Here is a 27,184-nt window from a genome sequence, read left to right on the forward strand (position 1 = left end):
ACCCGGCGTTGCCATGACCTTGCCTTTCCCGAGGCTGGTCCTACCGCGGAGGCCCATGTTGAGCGGTTGGGTGTCCGTGCCCCACCGGCTGCTATGGTAACGCAAGCTACCTTGCAGCAGCTGGACACCCTCGCTCGGCACTCCATGCTTGCCATGATTCATGGAGACACTTACTTGGCTGCAGCGGCCAGTCTGGTCGAAGGTTCTCCCACGGACCGTGACCAGCGCATTTACAGCTGCCTGCTCGGTTTAAATGCTTCCCTGGAGTACGTTGCCGGGGCTTCGGCCTTTATTTCCGGCACATTCCATTTTCTCAGGCGCCGGTCGTATCTTTCCGCCTCGGGGTTGGACGCTGCCAACCAAGAAGTGCTCCTTTCGCAGCCTTGGTCAGCGCGGACCATTTTCAATAACAAGATCCCTGGGGTTCTGAAGGAACAACAGGCTGCTGTGTCTGCCGAGGCCTCTCGGCACACACTTGATCTTGTGGGGTCCCTGCATAGGCGCCTGGGTGCCGCTCCTAAGTGGAGCGCGCCCCAGGATGCTGCGGCCGGGAAGAAGCCCCGCCCTGAGGGCTCCGGTAAGGGCAATCAGCAGCCCTTTCGCGGGAAGAAGGGGAACTGGGGGAAGCCCAAATTGTCTAAGGACGGCAAGGGCTCCTCCAGGTGACTCTCATTGGAGGGGTTCGTATGCCGACAGCGCCAACTTTGGTTGGCCCGTAGGCGAACCCGAGTCACTTGGCCCTGGACAGTTGCGCCTGCCGCAGCCTGTCAAGCCCCCCTCTCCTTCCCCAGAGGGAGCCAGACTCCAGACTTACTGGGAGAATTGGGAACAAGTGTTCGACGACCCGTGGGTGGTCAACACGATCCGGTATGGCTATCGGCTAGATCTCAAAGCGAATCCTCCGCTCACCATTGCCCCGTTGGCCCGTTGGCAGGTTTCTATTCGGAAACCGATCTTCCAATCCTCGCCGATGCCATCGGCAGGTTGGTGGAGAAGAGGGCAGTACGGGAGTTAGCCCTACCAGAAATAACACCGGGGTTTTACTCCAGGATATTTCTTGTTCCCAAGAAGGACAGTGCTGAACTCAGAATGATTCACAATCTGAAATCGTTCAACGAGTTGTACCTGCACAAGCCGCCCAAGTTCAGAATGTTGACCTTGGCGGACCTGAAAGCTCTAATCATGCCGGCCGACTGGCTCGCTTCGATCGACCTGAAGGATGCTTATCTGCATGTTCCGATTCACTCGGACCATCACAAGTATGTCAGGTTTGTCTTTCACGGCAGGCACTACGAGTGGGTTGTACTCCCCTTCGGCCTTTCGTCCGCTCCCTGGCTGTTCACCCGGTTAACCACCCCCATAGTGGGGTTCCTCCACAGGAGGGGTGTCAGGTACTTCGCGTACCTGGACAACTCGCTACTGGCCAATCGAATGACGGACACCCTGTAACGCCATCTCGATTTCGCACGTCGGCTCTTGGAGCAATTGGGGTGGATTGTCAATCTCCCCAAGAGCCAGTTAACCCCCTCACAGAACTTGAAGTTCATCAGAGGTCGGTTCGACACGGTGACACAGTGACCCATCGCCTCTTTGTCCCCCCAGACTGGTGGCACAAGATTCAGGCGAAGTCTAAGCGGTGCCACAGACTGTTCACTTTTGGGAACAGCTGTTAGGGCTACTTGTGTCAGCCCAGGACTGCACCGAACGGGGTCCCCAACTCCGCCCAATGCAACGGTTTTTAATCCAGTTGTTAGCACAGGAGGAGAACAGGTTACAACGTCTTATCAGGAGTCTCTATGTGGCCCTACCGGGCCACGTTGAACCTGTATACAGACGCCTCTCTAGTGGGCTGGGGCGCCCATCTAGAGGGGGAGGTGAGCTCGGGGTTGTGGTGCGTAGACGAACTAGGTCTTCACATCAATTGTCTCGAGTTCAAGGCAGTGATCAACGCAGTCAATCACTGGAAGCATCGTCTCGTCGACGCCCGGCTCATGCTGGCAACCGACAACACGATAGTGTCCTCTGTGAACAAAACTTGGGGGAACCCACAGTCACTCGCTACTCGATCTCACGTTCGAGTTTTACGCTCTGGTGGACAGTGTCCCGTGCCAGGTACGCGCCCGTCACATCCCAGGTGTGCGGAACATACTGGCCGACGCTCTATCGAGGCCTCGGGATCCGAGCCCCACAGAGTGGATGCTGAACCCAGTAGTGTTTCAGTGGCTGTGCAAACGTTTGGGTCGTCCGATGGTCGACCTGTTCGCAACACGGTTCAACAATCAACTCCCGTTGTTTGTATCACCAGTCCCGGACCCGAGGGCCATCGATCACGATGCTCTCGCGTTAGACTGGACGGGCATGGACGCTTATGCTTACCCACCGACGGCGTTGATACCACTCATTCTAAGCCGGCTTCGAGGAGTTCGCTGTCGAATGTTACTGATCGCGCCCATGTGGTCGAACAGATCGTGGTACCCCGACTTGCTGACCCAGGTCACGCAGTCGCCACTTCCACTGCCTGTGAGACCGGATCTCCTAAACCCCCCTCACACCTGTCAACTTCATCCAAACGCAGGGCAGTTCAATCTGCACGCGTGGATGTTGTCACCGAGCGTCTGAGGAGTAAAGGTTTTTCTCGTCTGGCGTCTCGGGCATACGTTAGTATGCATCGTGATTCTACCCAGAAGGTGTATAATGCACGTTGGGTTATTTTCACGAAGTGGTGTTGTAAACATCACATTCATTTGCCAGATAAGGTATCTGTGCAGGATATTGCTCGTTTCATGTCTCACTTACGAGAGACCCGGAAACTCTCCGGGGGTTCCATTGCCAACTATGTCTCTTCCCTTGCTACAGTACGGGACGTTGCTATGGATACCAGTCTCTCCAAAGAGCCGGTGATTCAGGGTATTATCAAGGGTTTCAAACAGCACGATCTTAAGAAGGGCCGCCTTTGGGCACCGGCCTGGGATCTTTCCCTAGTTTTGAAATCACTTACGGAAGCTCCGTATGAACCCTTGAGTAGTGCTCAGTTTCGGCATGTAACTTGGAAAACAGCATTTCTCCTCTCCTTTGCCACGGCGGCACGAGTGTCCGAGATTCATGCACTCGATGTCGCTAAAGAACGATTCGATAGGGGCGACTAAGGAGCGGTCCGCCTGGGCCTGCTCATGGGCTTCGTCGCCAAGAATCAGAAATTTGGTCAAACGGAGAGAGAATTCACTGTAAGATCACTCAAGGAAATCTTACATCCTGCTGATACTGAGGACAGATCGCTGTGTCCGGTTAGGGCCCTTAAGTATTATCTTAAGGCTTCGAATGAATGCAGAAAAGGGCGTGGCCGTCTGTTCATATCTCGTAACCCTAATCGCACTGTTGACATAACTCGCAACTCGATTGCGTTATGGCTTCGTTCTGTCATTAATCTGCCGTACCGGTCTCGGGGGTTACCAGTAGCGGGGTCAATCCCGCACGAGATCAGGGCGCTAGCGGCAACATTTGCCCTACACTCAAATATCTCTGTTCACAGAATATTACGAGATTGTTACTGGTGTTCTGACTCGGTTTTTGCCAATCATTACCTCAGAAAGGTTTCTGATGAAGACGTGGAGGGGGTGCACTGTCTTGGGCTGCTGATCGCGGCACAAGCGGTCATCTGAGGGGTGTGTCCAGCGCAGTTCAGAACTCAACAGGCATCAGACCTTGCACGGTGGTCAATCTGGGTAGTCTCCAATGTTCCCACCGCCGTGGGTACAGGAGTGGGGGTCCCGCAAACCAGCGCACTCACACCACAGGTGAGGCGGCTTTTTGTGTGTTTTGTCCTTATTTGTATTTTGACAATTATGTATTTAATTGTCTGTCGTGTATTCCAACCTTGTGATACATGCTTACGAATACTGGAATTAGGTCACGCGCCTAATGCATACTTTAAGTAGGCTTGCTCGGGGATATACGGTCTGAATGAAATTAATTTCCCTCTTTTCGACTGTTTAACCTGATCTAAGATTTAGCTCACACGGATACTGTGTTCTTATCCGCTGCGGCAATGAAATACCTATACAGTGGGGCCGTTTGGAGTCACCAATCGTTTGGCAATGACGATTGAACCTTACGGTATGCGCTTGACAGTGCTTTGGTATTCCTATAGGGTAACGCCTAGCTAGGAGCATGTGCATCGAGTGCTTCCGCCTTGTTGTATACTTCCGCTGGTCGGAAGAAACACGAGCAGTCAGATTTCGGGTTGTAGGTGCTCCCCACCGCCTACTGTGGTAGTCAGCCTCGGTATAACAGTGGTAACGTATTACTTAATGTAATTTGTAGAATTTTCCTATTCAGAATATTCTATAAGTAATATGTTACCACTGGGCTGCTGCCCGCCCGTCCGTCCCCCGAGCACTTGCTCTCGCAAGAGACAAGAGTGAAGGGTGTCACATGGCAGCTGGGTGGCTACACACGTGCTGCATGAGGTAATTGAGATCTCTGTGGTAGATTTCGCTATGGCAGCAGTTGTGGGAGACAACAGCCTCGGTATGACAGTGGTAACGTATTACTTATAGAATATTCCGAATAGGAAAATTCTACAAGTTTCTGTGTATCAGCTTGATCCACAGTATGAGACAGGTGACTGTAGTTTCTTAGTTTCTGTGTATCAGTTTGTTCCACAGTATGAGAGAGGTGACTGTAGTTTCTGTGTATCAGTTTGTTCCACAGTATGAGACATGTGACTGTAGTTTCTGTGTATCAGTTTGTTCCACAGTATGAGAGAGGTGACTGTAGTTTCTGTGTATCAGTTTGTTCCACAGTATTAGACAGGTGACTGTAGTTTCTGTGTATCAGTTTGTTCCACAGTATGAGACAGGTGACTGTAGTTTCTGTGTATCAGTTTGTTCCACAGTATGAGACAGGTGACTGTAGTTTCTGTGTTTCTGTGTATCAGTTTGTTCCACACTATGAGACAGGTGACTAGTTTCTGTGTTTCAGTTTGTTCCACAGTAGGAGACAGGTGACTGTAGTTTCTGTGTATCAGTTTGTTCCACAGTATGAGAGAGGTAACTGTAGTTTCTGTGTATCAGTTTCTTCCACAGTATGAGACAGGTGACTGTAGTTCCTGTGTATCAGCTCAATCCACAGTATGAGACAGGTGACTGTAGTTTCTTCTGTATCAGTTTGTTTCACAGTATGAGACAGGTGACAGTAGTTCCTGTGTATCAGTTTGTTCCACAATATGAGACAGGTGACTGTTGCTTCTGTGTATCAGCTTGATCCACAGTATGAGACAAGTGACTGTAGCTTCTGTGTATCAGTTTGCTCCACAGTATGAGAGAGGTGAGTGTAGTTTCTGTGTAACGTTAAGGGACAAACAATTTCTTAAAATGGATATTTGATATCAATGAATATTTTAACACAAAATTATCCATGTTAATTTCTAACTTTGTAAATGAAAAGGCAGTACATGGGTTATTAGCCATTGGTAAGGGGTCATTGGGACAGACAATTGTGATTGTTTTTATCTGAATCTACCAATGATTTGAAGTTTGTGGATTCAGTCAAGTTCAATAGCTATTCTGATGCTACTGTACTGAGTAGTGAGTTCTTGTCGTAACTGTTACATCAATGAGTCCTGACATAATTGGCATATCAAACGTTTTTTAGTAAGAGTGTGTTCAGGATCTAGCATTTCCTTGATAAATCTAGTCAACATGTTTCAGGTGCTTTAAATGTTTAAACAGGTCAGTTACACTGATAACTGTTCTAGCAAAATGTGTTTTGCAATTCTTAAGGTAACTCACCAAAGAATGAATTATTAACAGCTGGATAAGTGTGTGTTGTAGAATAACTAAATATTCAGAGTCCGCGAAATAAAAACAATGCTTACATTCAGGTGTTCGCATTTATTCTTCATCATATACAGTATCGCAGTATTGATAAATCTTGTAATCCACGCACACTGTCGACTGTTTACTTATGCAAATCTAAACACGAGATACTTCATCGTATAATCGAATACAGGACTTGTTGCAGTATGTCGCGGCTACTTGCAAGTATACACACATTAACTTTTTTATCATAGTTTCTGGAATGTTTTTGAAGTGGAATTACCCCTACCTCAATTCGAAATTGATTAGAAAAGAACCCATTTGTTCAGACGAAGTCCCTTGACCCAACCTCAATCATATGCATACTGATTAAAACAGGAAGTGATGTAAACCACATAATCCACACAGCCTTACTGTGGTAAGATTCACTAATGACAGGTACTTTGTCTACTGAACTTGGTAAAGGAAATCAGCATCGATCAATCCTAATTTATGTGTCATAAAAGTTGTACAAAGAAAAACAAACATTTTGCGTATCACATATTTAATAAGTTTGTAAGCGTGCCCAATGACGATCCATTATAAATTAACTACCGCGATAATATAGCGTACCATCCTACACGGTCACCTGATCTCGCGGGTCACTGTAACCACATTCTGTAGTATACCCTTGATGTGCCTTGCTGTATTTTAGCTTGACAGGAGGTCATGATGTTTTCGACCAATCACCAAGCTAAAAGAATTACGAATGTATCCGAGCAGCTTAATATGCGGCACCTGAAGCAAACCTACAGACCATAGTGAACATTAATACATGCATAATTGAAAATAGATAAAGTTCAAGAAACCGGTTTGGGTATTTGTCATAAGAAGGGAGAGAATAATGAAACTGGTTTGATTTAGCATATGGAAGTGTTAATCAACATGCTTCGCGGTCTTATTTGGCAACAAATACCTTTACGCAAAGACGTACGGCATTGATTTACAATAACGGTGGCCATTTGATATGAATTAATTATGGTCCAGTCACTGCGTCCACGAGACCCATACATGTGACGCAGGTGCGTTCAAACTCATTTTTGTGCATCCAAGACGCAAAAACACGCTCTTTAGCCAACACTGGGTGACTGTAGTTTCTGTGTATCAGTTTGTTCCACAGTATGAGAGAGGTGACTGTAGTTTCTTAGTTTCTGTGTATCAGTTTGTTCCACAGTATGAGACAGGTGACCGTAGTTTCTGTGTATCAGTTTGTTCCACACTATGAGACAGGTGACTGTAGTTTCTGTGTATCAGTTTGTTCCACAGTATGAGACAGGTGACTAGTTTCTGTGTATCAATTTGTTCCAGAGTATGAGACAGGTGACTGTAGTTTCTGTGTATCAGTTTGTTCCACAGTATGAGACAGGTGACTGTAGTTTCTGTGTATCAGTTTGTTCCACAGTATGAGAGAGGTGACTGTAGTTTCTGTGTATCAGTTTGTTCCACAGTATGAGAGAGTTGACTAGTTTCTGTGTATCAGCTTGATCCACAGTATGAGACAGGTGACTGTAGTTTCTGTGTTTCAGTTTGTTCCACAGTATGAGAGAGGTGACTTTAGTTTCTGTGTATCAGTTTGTTCCACAGTATGAGACAGGTGACTAGTTTCTGTGTATCAATTTGTTCCACAGTATGAGACAGGTGACTGTAGTTTCTGTGTATCAGTTTGTTCCACAGTATGAGACAGGTGACTGTAGTTTCTGTGTATCAGTTTGTTCCACAGTATGAGAGAGGTGACTGTAGTTTCTGTGTATCAGTTTGTTCCACAGTATGAGACAGGTGACTAGTTTCTGTGTATCAGTTTGTTCCACAGTATGAGAGAGGTGACTAGTTTCTGTGTATCAGTTTGTTCCACAGTATGAGACAGGTGACTGTAGTTTTAAGTCATCAGTTTTGGGGTGGAAGTGTAATGGTATGGGGTAACATCATGATTCATGGGAGAACACAACCTATCATTAATGATGGCAATGTCAAAAACGTACGCTATGAATGTTCCCCTTTATACAGGCAGGGACATAACATCACGTTGCATGTGTTATTACATACATTATGAGTCAGCATGACATTGATGCTCCCCCATAGATCATGTCTGGGATGAGATGGTATGCCAACTATGAGAGGACCAGAACCACCCGGTAATGCTAGCTCAGTTGGGCCAATCTTTGTTAATTGAATTGTTATACCACCCTCTTTTAGGGCATATGGCTGTCTTCTGTTACCAGGTCAATGAATTTGTTATCTTAAAACATTGATCAGACCAATGACCATATACTATTTGACAAATCAGTTTCATTAGCATAGCATTTACACAACTTTATTTTTTAAGCACAGTTACTTTTTTCCTTTTGTATACAGTGTTAATACAACAAAAATAGTGTGATAAAGGATTTATTCTGTTTCAAAATCAAATATTTGAATAGCAAATGTTTGTGACCATTACTCTCCCACTCTTGTTGAGGAAACTTTAATTCTTGTGTCGGCGTACCATGTAGTGTGGCTAAACATACAGATGAGTTATTTATGCAGTAGTTTCTAGGACGAGGTAGAAAAGCATACAGTTTACATGAGTATATGGCGTGTATGGCCACTTGTAAAGCAACTCATTCTCCGATGTCTAGTGTACCCATCGGAGTGTCCCTGCTGAGGAAAATGGGCTGGAAGGAAGGGCAAGGGGTTGGACCAAGAGCCAGGAGGAAGAGGAAGAAGGACAGTGAAGTGAAGAAAGGTGGGACATTTTGCTCCTTTTGTTTCAGATAATCATAAGAAGCTGCTTTCGTTGTATTTATTTGTCCTATAATTAAGCAATCATATATAAATTGGGATTTATGCTTTGTCAAAATTTGACCGCCACTGTCACCCTTTGTTTTGTAATTCACATGGTGCTCTGACATCTCAGGGGTATCATATCATGTAAGTCTCCATTACAGCCCTGGGAAATTGCTTTGAGACATTGAGCAGGCATGTATATTGTTAAGGTCATCCTCAAGATCATATCCTGAAAACATTTGTTTTCCACCAAACTCTGGAAGCATTTAATGTAGGTCAATCCAACCTGGTATTTGTCACACTTAGGGTGAGGCTAAGATCATAAAAGCTTGTGGTCACCTATGTGTAAGGTCAAGGTCATGGTGAAGGTCATTTACAGAGTATTTTCCTGCAGATATTTTATATTCTTATGCACATACTGGTTGTAAGATTTGAATACTTACGTATGACAATTGATGACTCTCTTATGATAACAGTAGTAGGTGACAGTGATTTGTTGTAAATGAGTGGCAGATGCTATGTTTCTGTTGATACATTACACATCACTAGAAGCTCTACTAATAGTGAAGGTAAAGTTCACTCTATAAGTCATTCACTCAATGACATGTATTGACATGTTAGTGATAACTCAACAAGGGTTATTGTAGGAGGATGTGATGGTACATAGGTGAAAATCTCAGTTTGGGCACAAATCTCAATAATATTTTTCAGAAGTGGAAGTTGTCAAACCTTTAAACCAAGTTACAAGAACATTGTCTTATATCAATTGATGATATAATATAGTCAGCAGTGCTATAATTTAATAAATGCTAGACTTAGTAAGTGGATGAGGTTTTATTGATTCAACTCTTGTTACAAAATGACAAAAGAGCCAAGATAAAAGATATAATAACCTTATATTAAATCTCAAGCTCAATAAAGTATACTTTCTCTTGAAAAAAATTCAGTTGAGTATCAGTTTGTTGTCTCTGAAATAATCATGATTATAGTAAGTTATGCTTTGTGAGGTATGTGATAATTAGGAGATAAACATACTGTGTTTTCAATGTAGAGCTAGGTTACCGGTAGATTTAACCCCGCTAAATTGAATTTGTAACCGAACACGTAGCGTGAGGTTTCAAATGTTTGTTTACACCGTAATACTTCACTCGAACACATGACAGGCATTGAAAGCATAGAAGCACGGCAACTTGGTAAGCTAACATGAGGTGGGCAAAGGTTTGCAAGTTTTGCAAGGTTTTCGCTCTACATCACGCGTCAACATTATGACGTCATATCGCTCATTGTGATGCAAAAGATATGACGTCACAGTCGTATATAGAAAAGCGCCAAGATTCCAAGCTCTCTGTTGTCTCCAAAACGTAAATACATTCCCTTCTATCCTGTTTTCTGCACATAATGTATTGCCACACATCCTTTGAATATTGTAGTAACTGCATCTGTGCTTTTTGTGTCCTGTAATTGTAGATATAATTATTTAAATATGCCTACCGACAATGACTGAAAATAGTACTATTCTATGAATATTAGCTTCCGCGGTGATGCAGCCATAAAACCAGCTGTTTCAATCAGAGGGTTTTTTTTGTGATTTAATAGCCTCTGATTGACCAATCAGAATCGAGTAAATTTCAAATTCATGGTAGAATTTTTGTGTTACCCACGCTTTTACATCACACTTTGTTTTGGTTTGTGGTCACAGAGATTATAAGTACAACATGTATGTCAAAATCATTTACTTTTTCATGAAAATAAACTTTTTTGGACCAGGGTTTTACCTTTATCTACAAAACTATGGGTCCAGGGGTACCCCAACTACTAATTTCAACGGTCTACAGGCAATATGAGGGTCCTTACAGGAAATATAAGGGTCCTTCCAGGACATATGAGGGTCCTTACAGGAAATATGAAGGTCCTTATAGGACATATAAGGGTCCTTACAGGACATGTGAGGGTCCTTACAGGGCATGTGAGGGTCCTGACAGGACGTGAGGGTCCTTACAGGACATGTGAGGTTCCTAACAGGACATGTGAGGTTCCTAAAAGGACATGTGAGGGTACTTACAAGACAAATGAGGTTCCTAACAGGACATGTTAGGGTCCTTACAGGAAATATGAGGGTTCTTACAGGACATGTGAGGGTCCTTACAGGACATGTGAGGGTCCTTACAGGATATGTAAGGGTCCTTACAGGAAATATGAGGGTCCTTACAGGACATGTGAGGTTCCTAACAGGACATGTGATGGTCCTTACAGGACATATGAGGGTCCTTACAAGTGAGGTTCCTAACAGGACATGTTAGGGTCCTTACAGGAAATATGAGGGTTCTTCAGGACATGTGAGGGTCCTTACAGGACATGTGAGGGTCCTTACAGGATATGTGAGGGTCCTTACAGGATATGTGAGGGGCCTTACAGGACATGTGAGGGTCCTTACAGGATATGTGAGGGGCCTTACAGGACATGTGAGGGTCCTAACAGGACATGTGAGGGTCCTTACAGGACATGTGAGGGTCCTTACAGGACAAGTGAGGTTCCTAACAGGACATGTTAGGGTCCTTACATAATAATATGAGGGTTCTTACAGGCAATATGAGGGTCCTTACAGGAAACATAAGGGTCCTTCCAGGACATATGAGGGTCCTTACAGGAAATATGAGGGTCCTTACAGGACATATAAGGGTCCTTACAGGACATGTGAGGGTCCTTACAGGGCATGTAAGGGTCCTGACAGGATATGTGAGGGGCCTTACAGGACATGTGAGGGTCTTTACAGGACATGTGAGTGTTCTTACAGGAAATATGAGGGTTCTTACAGGACATATGACGGTCCTAACAGGACATGTGAGGGTCCTTACTGGACATATGAGAGTCCTTACAGGATATGTGACGGTCCTAACAGGACATGTGATGGTCCGTACAGGCCATGTGAGGGTCCTTACAGGAAATATGAGGGTCATTACAGGTCATATGACGGTCCTTACAGGACATGTGAAGGTCTTTACAGGACATGTGATGGTCCTTACAGGACATTTGACGGTCCTAACAGGACATTTGATGGTCCTTACAGGACATGTGAGGGTCCTTACAGGACATGTTAGGGGCTTTTGGACATATGAGGGTCCTAACAGGACATATAAGGGTCCTTACAGGACATGTGAGGGTTCTTACAGGAAATATGAGGGTCATTACAGGACATGTGAGGGTTCTTACAGGACATATGACGGTCCTAACAGGACATGTGAGGGTTCTTACAGGACATATGAGGGTCCTTACTGGACATATGAGGGTCCTTACAGGATATGTGACGGTCCTAACAGGACATGTGATGGTCCGTACAGGACATATGAGGGTCATTACAGGTCATATGACGGTCCTTACAGGACATGTGATGGTCCTTACAGGACAAGTGAGGGTCCTAACAGGACATGTGAGGGTCCTTACAGGACATGTGATGGTCCTTACAGGACATATGAGGGTCCTTACAGGACATAGGAGAGTCCTATAAAGTAATGAAAGGATGAAGTGTACTGTCCTGTAAGATTTAATAATTATTATATTTAGAGGAACTTTGTATTTCAAAATTTGGTACAATGAATATTATTGTGTGTCCTTTGGGATGTAATATATACATTTTTCTGCATCTATTCTGTATATTTGACCAAAACCAGTCTAAGTATGCTCTTTATCTTCACTGATTGATTCACTATAGTCACACACAGAGTTGTGATATGTAGTTGAGTATGTTAAGTAATTATATTGAGTATAAATGTGCAAACCTTTGCATGGAACTTTTTTTGGAGGTACATTTCAAGTCCACAAATACTGAGTGTGAGTCATATGATTTCATGCAAGAAACAAACGATTAAGAACACTTATTCCAAAAAGATCACAAAACACCTTAAATTTATTTTGAATTTTCCAAAACTCTATAACTTTACAGTTATCAGTTTCCAATTTTATCATATGATTTCCCAATCACATAGCTATATTTTGCTGACAGTAATAGCATGTCTTGCCTCCCCAGCTCCAAGTTTGAAAGTGTATGGCTGTGCACTGCCCCAGTCTGGTAGCAGTGAGGAGGTGAGTTAGACTGGGAGGAGCAGATGGTAGGTATCAATGTGATGTATGGGGTGGTGGTAAGGTAGACTAGGTTCTGTTAGTGTGGATGGGAGTTGTTAGTGTGGACGGGAGTTAGACTGGGAGGAGCAGATGGTAGGTATCAATGTGATGTATGGGGTGGTGGTAAGGTAGACTAGGTTCTGTTAGTGTGGATGGGAGTTGTTAGTGTGGATGGGAGTTAGACTGGGAGGAGCAGATGGTAGGTATCAATGTGATGTATGGGGTGGTGGTAAGGTAGACTAGGTTCTGTTAGTGTGGAGGAGTTAGACAGGGAGGAGCAGATGGTAGGTATCAATGTGATGTATGGGGTGGTGGTAAGGTAGACTAGGTTCTGTTAGTGTGGATGGGAGTTAGACTGGGAGGAGCAGATGGTAGGTATCAATGTGATGTATGGGGTGGTGGTAAGGTAGACTAGGTTCTGTTAGTGTGGATGGGAGTTGTTAGTGTGGACGGGAGTTAGACTGGGAGGAGCAGATGGTAGGTATCAATGTGATGTATGGGGTGGTGGTAAGGTAGACTAGGTTCTGTTAGTGTGGATGGGAGTTTGACTGGGAGGAGCAGATGGTAGGTATCAATGTGATGTATTGGGTGGTGGTAAGGTAGACTAGGTTCTGTTAGTGTGGATGGGAGTTAGACTGGGAGGAGCAGATGGTAGGTATCAATGTGATGTATTGGGTGGTGGTAAGGTAGACTAGGTTCTGTTAGTGTGGATGGGAGTTGTTAGTGTGGATGGGAGTTAGACTGGGAGGAGCAGATGGTAGGTATCAATGTGATGTATGGGGTGGTGGTAAGGTAGACTAGGTTCAGTTAGTGTGGATGGGAGTTGTTAGTGTGGATGGGAGTTAGACTGGGAGGAGCATATGGTAGGTATCAATGTGATGTATGGGGTGGTGGTAAGGTAGACTAGGTTCTGTTAGTGTGGATGGGAGTTGTTAGTGTGGATGGGAGTTTGACTGGGAGGAGCAGATGGTAGGTATCAATGTGATGTATGGGGTGGTGGTAAGGTAGACTAGGTTCTGTTAGTGTGGATGGGAGTTGTTAGTGTGGATGGGAGTTTGACTGGGAGGAGCAGATGGTAGGTATCAATGTGATGTATGGGGTGGTGGTAAGGTAGACTAGGTTCTGTTAGTGTGGATGGGAGTTGTTAGTGTGGACGGGAGTTAGACTGGGAGGAGCAGATGGTAGGTATGAATGTGATGTATGGGGTGGTGGTAAGGTAGACTAGGTTCTGTTAGTGTGGACGGGAGTTAGAGTGGGAGGAGCAGATGGTAGGTATCAATGTGATGTATGGGGTGGTGGTAAGGTAGACTAGGTTCTGTTAGTGTGGATGGGAGTTGTTAGTGTGGATGGGAGTTAGACTGGGAGGAGCAGATGGTAGGTATCAATGTGATGTATGGGGTGGTGGTAAGGTAGACTAGGTTCTGTTAGTGTGGACGGGAGTTAGAGTGGGAGGAGCAGATGGTAGGTATCAATGTGATGTATGGGGTGGTGGTAAGGTAGACTAGGTTCTGTTAGTGTGGATGGGAGTTGTTAGTGTGGATGGGAGTTTGACTGGGAGGAGCAGATGGTAGGTATCAATGTGATGTATGGGGTGGTGGTAAGGTAGACTAGGTTCTGTTAGTGTGGATGGGAGTTGTTAGTGTGGACGGGAGTTAGACTGGGAGGAGCAGATGGTAGGTATCAATGTGATGTATGGGGTGGTGGTAAGGTAGACTAGGTTCTGTTAGTGTGGAGGAGTTAGACTGGGAGGAACAGATGGTAGGTATGAATGTGATGTATTGGGTGGTGGTAAGGTAGACTAGGTTCTGTTAGTGTGGACGGGAGTTAGAGTGGGAGGAGCAGATGGTAGGTATCAATGTGATGTATGGGGTGGTGGTAAGGTAGACTAGGTTCTGTTAGTGTGGATGGGAGTTGTTAGTGTGGATGGGAGTTAGACTGGGAGGAGCAGATGGTAGGTATCAATGTGATGTATGGGGTGGTGGTAAGGTAGACTAGGTTCTGTTAGTGTGGACGGGAGTTAGAGTGGGAGGAGCAGATGGTAGGTATCAATGTGATGTATGGGGTGGTGGTAAGGTAGACTAGGTTCTGTTAGTGTGGATGGGAGTTGTTAGTGTGGATGGGAGTTAGACTTGGAGGAGCAGATGGTAGGTATCAATGTGATGTATGGGGTGGTGGTAAGGTAGACTAGGTTCAGTTAGTGTGGATGGGAGTTGTTAGTGTGGATGGGAGTTAGACTGGGAGGAGCATATGGTAGGTATCAATGTGATGTATGGGGTGGTGGTAAGGTAGACTAGGTTCTGTTAGTGTGGATGGGAGTTGTTAGTGTGGACGGGAGTTAGACTGGGAGGAGCAGATGGTAGGTATCAATGTGATGTATGGGGTGGTGGTAAGGTAGACTAGGTTCTGTTAGTGTGGATGGGAGTTTGACTGGGAGGAGCAGATGGTAGGTATCAATGTGATGTATGGGGTGGTGGTAAGGTAGACTAGGTTCTGTTAGTGTGGATGGGAGTTAGACTGGGAGGAGCAGATGGTAGGTATCAATGTGATGTATGGGGTGGTGGTAAGGTAGACTAGGTTCTGTTAGTGTGGACGGGAGTTAGAGTGGGAGGAGCAGATGGTAGGTATCAATGTGATGTATGGGGTGGTGGTAAGGTAGACTAGGTTCTGTTAGTGTGGATGGGAGTTGTTAGTGTGGATGGGAGTTTGACTGGGAGGAGCAGATGGTAGGTATCAATGTGATGTATGGGGTGGTGGTAAGGTAGACTAGGTTCTGTTAGTGTGGATGGGAGTTGTTAGTGTGGACGGGAGTTAGACTGGGAGGAGCAGATGGTAGGTATCAATGTGATGTATGGGGTGGTGGTAAGGTAGACTAGGTTCTGTTAGTGTGGAGGAGTTAGACTGGGAGGAACAGATGGTAGGTATGAATGTGATGTATTGGGTGGTGGTAAGGTAGACTAGGTTCTGTTAGTGTGGACGGGAGTTAGAGTGGGAGGAGCAGATGGTAGGTATCAATGTGATGTATGGGGTGGTGGTAAGGTAGACTAGGTTCTGTTAGTGTGGATGGGAGTTGTTAGTGTGGATGGGAGTTAGACTGGGAGGAGCAGATGGTAGGTATCAATGTGATGTATGGGGTGGTGGTAAGGTAGACTAGGTTCTGTTAGTGTGGACGGGAGTTAGAGTGGGAGGAGCAGATGGTAGGTATCAATGTGATGTATGGGGTGGTGGTAAGGTAGACTAGGTTCTGTTAGTGTGGATGGGAGTTGTTAGTGTGGATGGGAGTTAGACTTGGAGGAGCAGATGGTAGGTATCAATGTGATGTATGGGGTGGTGGTAAGGTAGACTAGGTTCAGTTAGTGTGGATGGGAGTTGTTAGTGTGGATGGGAGTTAGACTGGGAGGAGCAGATGGTAGGTATCAATGTGATGTATGGGGTGGTGGTAAGGTAGACTAGGTTCTGTTAGTGTGGATGGGAGTTGTAAGTGTGGACGGGAGTTAGACTGGGAGGAGCAGATGGTAGGTATCAATGTGATGTATGGGGTGGTGGTAAGGTAGACTAGGTTCTGTTAGTGTGGATGGGAGTTAGACTGGGAGGAGCAGATGGTAGGTATCAATGTGATGTATGGGGTGGTGGTAAGGTAGACTAGGTTCTGTTAGTGTGGATGGGAGTTAGACTGGGAGGAGCAGATGGTAGGTATCAATGTGATGTATGGGGTGGTGGTAAGGTAGACTAGGTTCTGTTAGTGTGGATGGGAGTTGTTAGTGTGGACGGGAGTTAGACTGGGAGGAGCAGATGGTAGGTATCAATGTGATGTATGGGGTGGTGGTAAGGTAGACTAGGTTCTGTTAGTGTGGATGGGAGTTGTTAGTGTGGATGGGAGTTAGACTGGGAGGAGCAGATGGTAGGTATCAATGTGATGTATGGGGTGGTGGTAAGGTAGACTAGGTTCAGTTAGTGTGGATGGGAGTTGTTAGTGTGGATGGGAGTTAGACTGGGAGGAGCATATGGTAGGTATCAATGTGATGTATGGGGTGGTGGTAAGGTAGACTAGGTTCTGTTAGTGTGGATGGGAGTTGTTAGTGTGGATGGGAGTTTGACTGGGAGGAGCAGATGGTAGGTATCAATGTGATGTATGGGGTGGTGGTAAGGTAGACTAGGTTCTGTTAGTGTGGACGGGAGTTAGACTGGGAGGAGCAGATGGTAGGTATCAATGTGATGTATGGGGTGGTGGTAAGGTAGACTAGGTTCTGTTAGTGTGGACGGGAGTTTGACTAGGAGGAGCAGATGGTAGGTATCAATGTGATGTATGGGGTGGTGGTAAGGTAGACTAGGTACTGTTAGTGTGGATGGGAGTTGTTAGTGTGGATGGCAGTTTGACTGGGAGGAGCAGATGGTAGGTATCAATGTGATGTATGGGGTGGTGGTAAGGTAGACTAGGTTCTGTTAGTGTGGATGGGAGTTTGACTGGGAGGAGCAGATGATAGGTATCAATGTGATGTATGGGGTGGTGGTAAGGTAGACTAGGTTCTGTTAGTGTGGATGGGAGTTAGACTGGGAGGAGCAGATGGTAGGTATCAATGTGATGTATGGGGTGGTGGTAAGGTAGACTATGTTCTGTTAGTGTGGATGGGAGTTTGACTGGGAGGAGCAGATGGTAGGTATCAATGTGATGTATGGGGTGGTGGTAAGGTAGACTAGGTTCTGTTAGTGTGGAGGAGTTAGACTGGGAGGAGCAGATGGTAGGTATCAATGTGATGTATGGGGTGGTGGTAAGGTAGACTAGGTTCTGTTAGTGTGGATGGGAGTTAGACTGGGAGGAGCAGATGATAGGTATCAATGTGATGTATGGGGTGGTGGTAAGGTAGACTAGGTTCTGTTAGTGTGGATGGGAGTTGTTAGTGTGGATGGGAGTTTGACTGGGAGGAGCAGATGGTAGGTATCAATGTGATGTATGGGGTGGTGGTAAGGTAGACTAGGTTCTGTTAGTGTGGATGGGAGTTGTTAGTGTGGATGGGAGTTTGACTGGGAGGAGCAGATGGTAGGTATCAATGTGATGTATGGGATGGTGGTAAGGTAGACTAGGTTCTGTTAGTGTGGATGGGAGTTGTTAGTGTGGATGGGAGTTTGACTGGGAGGAGCAGATGGTAGGTATCAATGTGATGTATGGGGTGGTGGTAAGGTAGACTAGGTTCTGTTAGTGTGGATGGGAGTTAGACTGGGAGGAGCAGATGGTAGGTATCAATGTGATGTATGGGGTGGTGGTAAGGTAGACTAGGTTCTGTTAGTGTGGATGGGAGTTGTTAGTGTGGACGGGAGTTAGACTGGGAGGAGCAGATGGTAGGTATCAATGTGATGTATGGGGTGGTGGTAAGGTAGACTAGGTTCTGTTAGTGTGGATGGGAGTTTGACTGGGAGGAGCAGATGGTAGGTATCAATGTGATGTATGGGGTGGTGGTAAGGTAGACTAGGTTCTGTTAGTGTGGATGGGAGTTAGACTGGGAGGAGCAGATGGTAGGTATCAATGTGATGTATGGGGTGGTGGTAAGGTAGACTAGGTTCTGTTAGTGTGGATGGGAGTTGTTAGTGTGGACGGGAGTTAGACTGGGAGGAGCAGATGGTAGGTATCAATGTGATGTATGGGGTGGTGGTAAGGTAGACTAGGTTCTGTTAGTGTGGATGGGAGTTGTTAGTGTGGATGGGAGTTAGACTGGGAGGAGCAGATGGTAGGTATCAATGTGATGTATGGGGTGGTGGTAAGGTAGACTAGGTTCAGTTAGTGTGGATGGGAGTTGTTAGTGTGGATGGGAGTTAGACTGGGAGGAGCATATGGTAGGTATCAATGTGATGTATGGGGTGGTGGTAAGGTAGACTAGGTTCTGTTAGTGTGGATGGGAGTTGTTAGTGTGGATGGGAGTTTGACTGGGAGGAGCAGATGGTAGGTATCAATGTGATGTATGGGGTGGTGGTAAGGTAGACTAGGTTCTGTTAGTGTGGACGGGAGTTAGACTGGGAGGAGCAGATGGTAGGTATCAATGTGATGTATGGGGTGGTGGTAAGGTAGACTAGGTTCTGTTAGTGTGGACGGGAGTTTGACTAGGAGGAGCAGATGGTAGGTATCAATGTGATGTATGGGGTGGTGGTAAGGTAGACTAGGTACTGTTAGTGTGGATGGGAGTTGTTAGTGTGGATGGCAGTTTGACTGGGAGGAGCAGATGGTAGGTATCAATGTGATGTATGGGGTGGTGGTAAGGTAGACTAGGTTCTGTTAGTGTGGATGGGAGTTTGACTGGGAGGAGCAGATGATAGGTATCAATGTGATGTATGGGGTGGTGGTAAGGTAGACTAGGTTCTGTTAGTGTGGATGGGAGTTAGACTGGGAGGAGCAGATGGTAGGTATCAATGTGATGTATGGGGTGGTGGTAAGGTAGACTAGGTTCTGTTAGTGTGGATGGGAGTTTGACTGGGAGGAGCAGATGGTAGGTATCAATGTGATGTATGGGGTGGTGGTAAGGTAGACTAGGTTCTGTTAGTGTGGAGGAGTTAGACTGGGAGGAGCAGATGGTAGGTATCAATGTGATGTATGGGGTGGTGGTAAGGTAGACTAGGTTCTGTTAGTGTGGATGGGAGTTAGACTGGGAGGAGCAGATGATAGGTATCAATGTGATGTATGGGGTGGTGGTAAGGTAGACTAGGTTCTGTTAGTGTGGATGGGAGTTGTTAGTGTGGATGGGAGTTTGACTGGGAGGAGCAGATGGTAGGTATCAATGTGATGTATGGGGTGGTGGTAAGGTAGACTAGGTTCTGTTAGTGTGGATGGGAGTTGTTAGTGTGGATGGGAGTTTGACTGGGAGGAGCAGATGGTAGGTATCAATGTGATGTATGGGATGGTGGTAAGGTAGACTAGGTTCTGTTAGTGTGGATGGGAGTTGTTAGTGTGGATGGGAGTTTGACTGGGAGGAGCAGATGGTAGGTATCAATGTGATGTATGGGGTGGTGGTAAGGTAGACTAGGTTCTGTTAGTGTGGATGGGAGTTGTTAGTGTGGACAGGAGTTAGACTGGGAGGAGCAGATGGTAGGTATCAATGTGATGTATGGGGTGGTGGTAAGGTAGACTAGGTTCTGTTAGTGTGGAGGAGTTAGACTGGGAGGAGCAGATGGTAGGTATCAATGTGATGTATGGGGTGGTGGTAAGGTAGACTAGGTTCTGTTAGTGTGGATGGGAGTTAGACTGGGAGGAGCAGATGGTAGGTATCAATGTGATGTATGGGGTGGTGGTAAGGTAGACTAGGTTCTGTTAGTGTGGATGGGAGTTGTTAGTGTGGATGGGAGTTTGACTGGGAGGAGCAGATGGTAGGTATCAATGTGATGTATGGGGTGGTGGTAAGGTAGACTAGGTTCTGTTAGTGTGGATGGGAGTTGTTAGTGTGGATGGGAGTTTGACTGGGAGGAGCAGATGGTAGGTATCAATGTGATGTATGGGGTGGTGGTAAGGTAGACTAGGTTCTGTTAGTGTGGATGGGAGTTGTTAGTGTGGATGGGAGTTTGACTGGGAGGAGCAGATGGTAGGTATCAATGTGATGTATGGGGTGGTGGTAAGGTAGACTAGGTTCTGTTAGTGTGGATGGGAGTTGTTAGTGTGGACGGGAGTTAGACTGGGAGGAGCAGATGGTAGGTATCAATGTGATGTATGGGGTGGTGGTAAGGTAGACTAGGTTCTGTTAGTGTGGAGGAGTTAGACTGGGAGGAACAGATGGTAGGTATCAATGTGATGTATGGGGTGGTGGTAAGGCAGACTAGGTTCTGTTAGTGTGGATGGGAGTTAGACTGGGAGGAGCAGATGGTAGGTATCAATGTGATGTATGGGGTGGTGGTAAGGTAGACTAGGTTCTGTTAGTGTGGATGGGAGTTGTTAGTGTGGATGGGAGTTAGACTGGGAGGAGCAGATGGTAGGTATCAATGTGATGTATGGGGTGGTGGTAAGGTAGACTAGGTTCTGTTAGCGTGGATGGGAGTTGTTAGTGTGGATGGGAGTTAGACTGGGAGGAGCAGATGGTAGGTATCAATGGGATGTATGGGATGGTGGTAAGGTTAGACTAGGTTCAGTTAGTGTGGATGGGAGTTGTTAGTGTGGATGGGAGTTTGACTGGGAGGAGCAGATGGTAGGTATCAATGTGATGTATGGGGTGGTGGTAAGGTAGACTAGGTTCTGTTAGTGTGGATGGGAGTTGTTAGTGTGGACGGGAGTTAGACTGGGAGGAGCAGATGGTAGGTATCAATGTGATGTATGGGGTGGTGGTAAGGTAGACTAGGTTCTGTTAGTGTGGATGGGAGTTGTTAGTGTGGACGGGAGTTAGACTGGGAGGAGCAGATGGTAGGTATCAATGTGATGTATGGGGTGGTGGTAAGGTAGACTAGGTTCTGTTAGTGTGGATGGGAGTTGTTAGTGTGGACGGGAGTTAGACTGGGAGGAGCAGATGGTAGGTATCAATGTGATGTATGGGGTGGTGGTAAGGTAGACTAGGTTCTGTTAGTGTGGATGAGTTAGACTGGGAGGAACAGATGGTAGGTATCAATGTGATGTATGGGGTGGTGGTAAGGTAGACTAGGTTCTGTTAGTGTGGACGGGAGTTAGAGTGGGAGGAGCAGATGGTAGGTATCAATGTGATGTATGGGGTGGTGGTAAGGTAGACTAGGTTCTGTTAGTGTGGATGGGAGTTGTTAGTGTGGATGGGAGTTAGACTGGGAGGAGCAGATGGTAGGTATCAATGTGATGTATGGGGTGGTGGTAAGGTAGACTAGGTTCTGTTAGTGTGGATGGGAGTTAGACTGGGAGGAGCAGATGGTAGGTATCAATGTGATGTATGGGGTGGTGGTAAGGTAGACTAGGTTCTGTTAGTGTGGATGGGAGTTGTTAGTGTGGATGGGAGTTTGACTGGGAGGAGCAGATGGTAGGTATCAATGTGATGTATGGGGTGGTGGTAAGGTAGACTAGGTTCTGTTAGTGTGGATGGGAGTTGTTAGTGTGGACGGGAGTTAGACTGGGAGGAGCAGATGGTAGGTATCAATGTGATGTATGGGGTGGTGGTAAGGTAGACTAGGTTCTGTTAGTGTGGATGGGAGTTGTTAGTGTGGATGGGAGTTTGACTGGGAGGAGCAGATGGTAGGTATCAATGCGATGTATGGGGTGGTGGTAAGGTAGACTAGGTTCTGTTAGTGTGGATGGGAGTTAGACTGGGAGGAGCAGATGGTAGGTATCAATGTGATGTATGGGGTGGTGGTAAGGTAGACTAGGTTCTGTTAGTGTGGATGGGAGTTGTTAGTGTGGATGGGAGTTTGACTGGGAGGAGCAGATGGTAGGTATCAATGTGATGTATGGGGTGGTGGTAAGGTAGACTAGGTTCTGTTAGTGTGGATGGGAGTTAGACTGGGAGGAGCAGATGGTAGGTATCAATGTGATGTATGGAGTGGTGGTAAGGTATACTAGGTTCTGTTAGTGTGGATGGGAGTTGTTAGTGTGGATGGGAGTTTGACTGGGAGGAGCAGATGGTAGGTATCAATGTGATGTATGGGGTGGCGGTAAGGTAGACTAGGTTCTGTTAGTGTGGATGGGAGTTGTTAGTGTGGATGGGAGTTTGACTGGGAGGAGCAGATGGTAGGTATCAATGTGATGTATGGGGTGGTGGTAAGGTAGACTAGGTTCTGTTAGTGTGGATGGTAGTTGTTAGTGTGGATGGGAGTTTGACTAGGAAGAGCAGATGGTAGGTATCAATGTGATGTATGGGGTGGTGGTAAGGTAGACTAGGTTCTGTTAGTGTGGATGGGAGTTTGACTGGGAGGAGCAGATGGTAGGTATCAATGTGATGTATGGGGTGGTGGTAAGGTAGACTAGGTCCTGTTAGTGTGGATGGGAGTTGTTAGTGTGGATGGGACTTTGACTGGGAGGAGCAGATGGTAGGTATCAATGTGATGTATGGGGTGGTGGTAAGGTAGACTAGGTTCTGTTAGTGTGGATGGGAGTTGTTAGTGTGGATGCGAGTTTGACTTGGAGGAGCAGATGGTAGGTATCAATGTGATGTATGGGGTGGTGGTAAGGTAGACTAGGTTCTGTTAGTGTGGATGGGAGTTAGACTGGGAGGAGCAGATGGTAGGTATCAATGTGATGTATGGGGTGGTGGTAAGGTAGACTAGGTTCTGTTAGTGTGGACGGGAGTTGTTAGTGTGGATGGCAGTTTGACTGGGAGGAGCAGATGGTAGGTATCAATGTGATGTATGGGGTGGTGGTAAGGTAGACTAGGTTCTGTTAGTGTGGATGGGAGTTGTTAGTGTGGACGGGAGTTAGACTGGTAGGAGCAGATGGTAGGTATCAATGTGATGTATGGGGTGAACCTGTGCTCCATGTCGCCTGGTTTTGCTTGTTTTTGATAATTTTTACAACATTCATCAACATGTAGTCGTAGACAACTGGGATGTTTTTTGGGGTTCTAGTTTTGAAGAAGATGGCTTCCTTTCTATCAGTAATGGTGACTAATGGTGACCCTTCAATAGTTGTGTTTATTTTAAAAGGACAGGAACATAATTGTTTGTTCTTTTTAAATGTTTCATTAGGAATCAGATGATGAGGCATTACAGAACATCACATTTGCCCCGAAGGACAGGAACCCTGTGTCCTTGAAGGCAAAAGACAATGTTCATGGTTTGGGATACAGTGGTCTGAACCCAAGAAATGCCCTACCTTCAGGTCATATAAACCTGTTTTCCCCTCCTCCCGTGAAGGGCAAAGGACGCAGAGGAATTCAAGGTCATGTAAGTGTGTAATGTATCTATCTTTTCTGCTATATTGATTTTCATTTGTCTTCTTAATAGTGTTTCTATTTCATGTTAGGCCAATTTTTAGCTAAGCTGGTGTGAAGCAACATGGTTACACAATTTTTCTATTTTTTAACCTATCCTCCATTACTCCTCAATGCATCTACAACTTACTTTATGACAGAAACAAAGCTGTTCCAATCAAGCCTCAAGCCTGACCCTTACACAGCTGCCACGTGACAAAACGGAAGTGATTACATCACAGGATCTTCATTTTCCTACTTGTCACCGGACAGACAGGTTTTTGTCTACTTTTGGTCTCCAACTAATGGCTTTAACATGTGTTTGCGCTCTTCCACCTAAATTTGTTGTGCGGCAGGTGGAGTATACATTGATATATTTATTATGCTTGTATTTGTGTAATGATATGTAATTATTGTAAGTGAAGAGACTCTTGTCTTTTTTTCTTTGCATGTTTGTTGTTCTAATACGCAAACTTGAATTTGTTAACATGTCTCGGTCTTTCTTGCGTGGCAGCTGTTTCTCTTTCATTTGCTTGCTAGGTAGTTAATTATATAATAATAACCTTTAGCTGTTGTTGGCTTAGCAAGTGTTTCATGCTTATTATTTGATACAATAAATTCTGTACTTCCGATTTACACTTTAGTTTATTTCTCAGTTCTCATTTTCCAATACAACCTCAACCTTTCATGTGTAAATTATGCATGCACATTGTATAAATTGCCATGGTAAAAAGACTGCTAAAGATCCAAACCTACGTTGTCTTTATTGTACTCAAGTTTGTACACGAGATTTAAAATGTAACATTTGCTCCCCTCTCTCCCCGTCAAGCTTTACGAGATACAGACAGGTATCACATAAGTGTATTGGTCAGCATTCCCTACAGCAAACTAGAAGGATGTCTGACTCACAGGATTCTTCTAACAGTCCCCGGTCATCACGAATCAGCCCTCTTCTTTTGGTTGGGCTCTACCAGGCGTTCCGCGGACGGTCAACATTCCTTTGCACCTGGGCGCTGGGCACAGTTGTAAGTTCAACACCTGTCTCTACCTTTAAGGCACAACAACTGTTGACAACTGCCAGAGTAGATGGCTGACCGGTTGATTGTGATAGCACCGGCCCCGAAGACAACAAAGAGGACACCATTTGGTCCCATCCTACATCCATACCACCTGATCCTATGTTACGGAATATGCTCAGGGTGTTTGACAAGGTTTTCTCCAGAATAACCCACATCCCAGCGTTCAAGGCTCCAGGTTTAGTAAGGATGGCTTTCCTATCCACACCTTTGAAGTAGGTGACCAAGTGCACGCCTAGGACGAGAACCTCCAGAGGATGACCTAGACGTCCAAGTCGACCACTCTTAAGATTCCACCGTGGTCTAGTGGTAGAGCGTCCGCCAGGAGAGCGGAAGGTCCGGGGTTCGATCCCCGGCCGCGTCTTACCAAATGACGATAAAAGATGGTACTTGTTGTTACCCTGTCTGGCGCTCGGCATTAAGGGGCTAAAACAAGGACTGGTCGGCTCGGATTCAGTATACTGTGTCTGAGTGGGGTATTCATGTTAAACTGCGGCATGGTATCTCAGTGGGCTAGCACTATAAATTGGCATCAGTCCGGACTAGTACAAGCAGCCACACACACACAGGTGCATGCACGCCACTATATAAGTGCAATAATCTTGGATGCGACGTTAAACCCAATTTTCACCTCACCTTATGATTCCAGATACTCAGTTCGCCTTCATCAAGACTGATGTCAGGCACTCACTTAAGCCCATGTTTGCTCTGGCCTCCTCATCCCGGGCCATGGAACAGGATGTTAGTGAGACCAACACTAATCGTCTAGACCATTTACAGTTACAGTGCCAGACTACCAGCAGAGACAAATAGACCGCATAAGGAATCACCTCAGGGCAGCTATCATGGAGATCAACACCAGCTATGCTACATGGCTTTATCTAATTGTGATTGCAAATTCAAACGTGAACCATAGTTGGCCTCTTCATAATTTAATGATATAACATTTGCCATTTCTTGAGGCGGCAAGCGTATGCTTGCCGCCTCTGGGTTGGACGCTGCCAACCAAGAGGTGTTACTTTCGCAGCCTTGGTCTGCGCAGACCCTGTTTAATAATCGGATCCCTAGTGTTCTAAAAGAACAGCAGTCTGCTTCGTCTGCCGCGGCTTCGCGTTGGATCTGGTTGGGTCTCTGCACAGACACCTGGGTGGTGCCCCTAAACAGAGTGCCCCTCAGGGGTCCAAGGGGTCGGTGTCTTCTTCCTCCAGGAAGTGGTCCTGCCCTGAGGTCCCCGGTAAGGGCAACATGCTGCCCTTTCAGGGGAAGAAGGGACACTGGGGGAAGCCTAAGCCGTCTCGGGACGGTAAGGGCTCCTCCAAATGACTCTCACTTGCAAGGTTCGTGTGCCGACAACGACGAAAGGTCTCTGATGAAGACGTGGAGGGTGTGCACCGTCTTGGGCCGCTGATCGCGGCACAAGCGGTCATCTAAGGGGTGTGCCCGGCGCAATTCCGAACTCCTCAGACTTCAGACCTTGCACGGTGGTCAATCTGGGTCTACTCCAACGTTCCCACAGCCGTGGGTACAGGAGTGGGGGTCCCACAAGCCAGCGCGCTCATCCACAGGTGAGTGTGGCTTTCTGTGTGTTTCTTTATTTTGAATTGACAATTATGTACTTAATTGTCTGTCCTGTATTGCAACCTTGTAATGCATGCTTTCAAATATTGAATTTAGGTCACGCGCCTATTACATACGTTAAGTAGGCTTGATTTTGGGATATACAGTCTGAATGAAATTAATTTCCTTCTTTTCGACTGTTTCACCTGATGAAATACCTATCCAGTGGGGCCGTTTGGAGTCACCAATCGTTTGGCAATAACGATGGCCTTACGGTATGCGCTTGACAGTGCTTTGGTATCCCTATATGGTAACGCCAAGCTGGGAGCAGGCGCATCGAGTGCTTCCGCCTTGTTGTATACTTCCGCTGGTCGGAAGAAACACGAGGAGTCAGGTTTCGGGTTGTAGGTGCTCCCCACCGCCTACCTGTGGTAGTCAGCCTCGGTATAACAGTGGTAATGTATTACTTAATGTAATTTGTAGAATTTTCCTATTCGGAATATTCTATAAGTAATATGTTACCACTGGGCTGCTGCCCGCCCGTCCGTCCCCCGAGCACTTGCTCTCGTAAGAGACAAGAGTGAAGGGTGTCACATGGCAGCTAGGTGGCTACACACGTGCTGCATGAGGTGATTGAGATCTCTGTCGAAGATTTCGCTATAAGAGCAGTTGTGGGGGACAACAGCCTCGGTATAACAGTGGTAACGTATTACTTATAGAATATTCCGAATAGGAAAATTCTACAAAACGTCATCCAAACCCACACCAAGGTCTCAAGTTACACATGAGACGAGACAGCACTCGAAGCCTTTCACATCCTCTCACAACCAAATCAGGAAATTATCGTCCAAGACGTTCCCTCAAAGAGCAGAAGCATGAGCAGCACTCTTTTCGTGGCAGAGGACGACACAGAGCTCAGGGCTCTTATTGGTCCCACAGTGGCAAATTCCAGGGCAGGAATGGGGATAAGTGGGGAAAGCAATGAACC

General features: G+C 46.1%; 1 protein-coding gene across 1 annotated transcript in view; it reads left to right on the forward strand.

The window, feature by feature from the left end:
• The window catches only part of LOC124113329 (G patch domain-containing protein 1-like), an 87,887-nt gene that overhangs the window by 26,344 nt on the left and 34,359 nt on the right, over window positions 1-27,184 (forward strand). Inside the window, exons 5-7 of the mRNA XM_046473610.2 lie at window positions 8,471-8,577; window positions 12,643-12,698; window positions 23,340-23,537. Of these exons, the coding sequence (XP_046329566.2) occupies window positions 8,471-8,577; window positions 12,643-12,698; window positions 23,340-23,537 (361 nt within the window). The remainder of the gene's footprint in view (window positions 1-8,470; window positions 8,578-12,642; window positions 12,699-23,339; window positions 23,538-27,184) is intronic.

This window comes from Haliotis rufescens, unplaced genomic scaffold, assembly GCF_023055435.1.
Source record: "Haliotis rufescens isolate VD_foot unplaced genomic scaffold, xgHalRufe1.0.p SCAF_19, whole genome shotgun sequence".
Lineage (NCBI taxonomy): Eukaryota > Metazoa > Mollusca > Gastropoda > Lepetellida > Haliotidae > Haliotis > Haliotis rufescens.